The 3,112-nt window shown below is 37.8% G+C and overlaps 1 protein-coding gene across 1 annotated transcript in view; it reads left to right on the forward strand.

The window, feature by feature from the left end:
- UBAC2 (UBA domain containing 2) overlaps window positions 1–3,112 on the forward strand; it is a 98,938-nt gene that overhangs the window by 64,820 nt on the left and 31,006 nt on the right. The window contains exons 5-6 of the mRNA XM_017821100.1: window positions 570–693; window positions 2,568–2,615. Coding sequence (XP_017676589.1) covers window positions 570–693; window positions 2,568–2,615 — 172 coding nt within the window. The remainder of the gene's footprint in view (window positions 1–569; window positions 694–2,567; window positions 2,616–3,112) is intronic.

Raw genomic sequence — 3,112 nt, forward strand, 5'->3', positions numbered from 1 at the left:
TAAGAGAAGGTCACTCTAAACAAACCTACGTTCTGAGACCCTCACTGCCACTGTCCAAGCTTTGCTCGGCCCCGGCAGCACGCTGTGTCTCACCTAAAAAATCCACTGCGCAGGCTCGAAGGGTAAATGACCTTTCCCAAATCTTCGCTCGCGAAGACTGGCCATTATAGGTGAAGTGGTTTCCTTAACCTTTTGGGAAAGGTACAGTCCTTACCATTTGCCCATTTGAATCACAGAGATTTTATTCTGATGCAGGAGATTACCACTGTTCTTATTGTGTGCTGTGTTGTATGGAAACAGCCTGCTGTTAGACTAAATATGTTGCCTTCTCTTCTGCCTCCAATCCTAAACGTTTTGAAATAAAATACTCTTTGTCACGTGTTCTTATTTGCTAATGCATTCTTTGAATGACACAAGGTATCTGATTGTTGATTCCCAAGGAAGACCTTTGTTTGCAAGGTGGTATTACATTTTGATTGTTGCATACTTAAGAATTAACTGCTTTTGATTGTTTGACACTACTGTTGCTGGTATCATTCTTAAAACCATCTGTATCTTTCTTTTTGCAGCTTGAGTCCTGTGTTTGCACTGTTTGTTCCATTTTATTCCTCCATTCCAAGAGTGCAGGTGACACAAGTATTAGGCCACTTTTCTATCACAAACAAGTCTCTGGTCTACATACTGGGTTTACAGGTATGGTGTGTACTTGCTTGTTCATCTTTTAATGAATTACTAATGTAGTAGTTAGTATTTCTGTATGTTTGTCTATGAATTTTGATGCTTCTGCATGTATGATTTGACATATATTTAGTTACTAACTATCCCATCATCTAAAATACAGAAAAACGTGTTACTGGTGTCCTGAGGTGGTGGGCAAGTGATCTGTCCTTACATTGTCTTACATGGGAAAATATAATAGGCAATTCTTCAATCGTTTGGTTTTTTTTTGGTCAGCAAAATGAACTAGGAGAAAAGAGATTAAAACAGAACCTGATGTAAGGCATATGTATCTTTCACCTTTTTTGTTTGCTTGTGTTCTTGATTTTGATTATTTTTCCCTTGATTATTAGAGCTCAAACAAAGCTGTAGAACACAATATTTTTCTACAGTGAGACTATTAGTAAATAATCAAGGTTTTGGCTGAATTTCACTTTATTTGCATATCATGCATTACCATGGGACAGGTAATTTAAAGTAGTGTAACTTAGAGCACAGCAATATCAGATAGTACTCTGTGAAATATGACTGGAAAAATATAGATACTTGGTATAGAAAGGCAGTAGTTGTTCAAAAACCAATAAAAAAAATCCCCAGCAGCCTAGAAATGAACGGACACTCGTGGCACAACCTGAATTATGAAACAGGAGATGTGCAAACTTATGAGAAATCAGACTTGTTTTTATGTATTCTGGGGACTCAAAAGTAGCTCTGGCACTAGGAATGGAAAGCACCATACTTATGTGAAGTGTGGTAGAGAGTATTTTAGAATGAATGGTCAGGTTCAGAGTACTGACTTGTGTTCCATATGAATGTTTCATTCATCCTGTTTGCTGTTTAGCCTTTCGTTTCCTTCGGTTTCTGCTCCAGCACCTTGCTCTCTTGATCTTTCAGAAATCTTGTTTCTTTTCTTCTGAACCCATCAATACTGCTACTGGTCTTTGAGAAAGCCATGATATTGTCTGACCTCTTTTCCATCGTGTCCTTTGCCTTTTGCCTTCATACACGCACCACCTCCAGTACAGATCACTGCTGTTACTAACCCCCGTATCTTTGCGGGATCTTTCCCTGCTGCTCACAGAACAGTCGCTGCCATCACACAGAGGCTGAGGGAAGTCTCATTTGCCTTCTCCTCATTTGTAAACTCTGCCCTTATCTCTCTTTCTGTAGTCAGAAGTCTAGAGGGAAGGTGTTCTCTTGATTCAGTCAGCATCATGCAGAACTGTTTTAGTAACCAGTCAGTCTAATTTTCAGCCCATTTTTCCAGTTGATAATAACCTTCTCCATGTGATCAATCACATAGTTTCCTAGAAACAATGCGCTGCCCTGTTGTCTTATCAGGATTTTTTTTTAAAAATGCACTCCAGTTTATTTCTGTGATTTCATGTCAGCGAGTATGTGACTGGGTGAGAACTTCATTTTTTTTATTTTGATGCTCACGCTTAGTCTCTCCGTGTCTGCATGTCTGAGAGCTTCACTTGCAGTGCCTGCCCTGCTTGGAACTCTTCTCCTGTTGCTGCTGAGTCATTTCCGTTGCTTCAGTCTGTCTTTTAGACTTGTTTTTCTGTGCAGCCTATAACTGACATCCTGTTATACTTAGTAAGCTATATGAAAATAAAATGTATTGTCCTGTAGAAGGAGAACAATTGTTGGATCCTGTGTTTTTTCCCCTTTGCTACATTTGGAATACATCTTTCTTTAATGTTAAACTGAATTTTAACAGAGGTAAATGTCTGATGTCTCCCATTACCATGATGAGTGCATAACCTATATACAATATTGCAACTTAGTAGTTCTGATAGCAACAGCTTTGTAGAATAAAAATTTTAATCCCTACTCTTGTCTTCTAGCTCTTAACCTCTGGTTCCTACATCTGGATTTTAGCCTTAAGTGGATTGGTAAGTCTTACTGTTTTAAAAATCATATCTTGCTTAAAACTGTTATGTATGCAGTCAGCACAGTATATTGGGACTCAAAAAGAACAGAAACTACTAAGTAACGTTTTGTATTGGTAAGTAGAAAGTTTTCATCTTTAACTTTCAAAGGTGCAGAGCACTGACTAGCTGGTGATAAACTGACAGACAACAAAATTGCTGGGTAATATTTGCAGGGTACCACTGCTCTCTGACTGTCTAAAATTAATTTAGCTGCCCTGGATATGGCTTTAGACCCACAACTATAAATGAGACTATTGAGGAAATGGTAAAAATATTTACCCCATTTTTTTTTTAATTTTTTTTTTAATTTTTTTTTTTTTTTTTTAGTTTTCAGCAAGCCTTATTCCAAAAAAAAACAGCTTTAAATAACTTTGCTGTGAGGATTTTTCATGCTTTGCTGTTCTCCTAGGATATCTGTAGTATAGCTGTTTCTCACTATGACAACAGCAGTAAGGGTG

The sequence above is a fragment of the Lepidothrix coronata genome, unplaced genomic scaffold (assembly GCF_001604755.1).
Source record: "Lepidothrix coronata isolate B3197 unplaced genomic scaffold, Lepidothrix_coronata-1.0 Scaffold88, whole genome shotgun sequence".
NCBI lineage: Eukaryota > Metazoa > Chordata > Aves > Passeriformes > Pipridae > Lepidothrix > Lepidothrix coronata.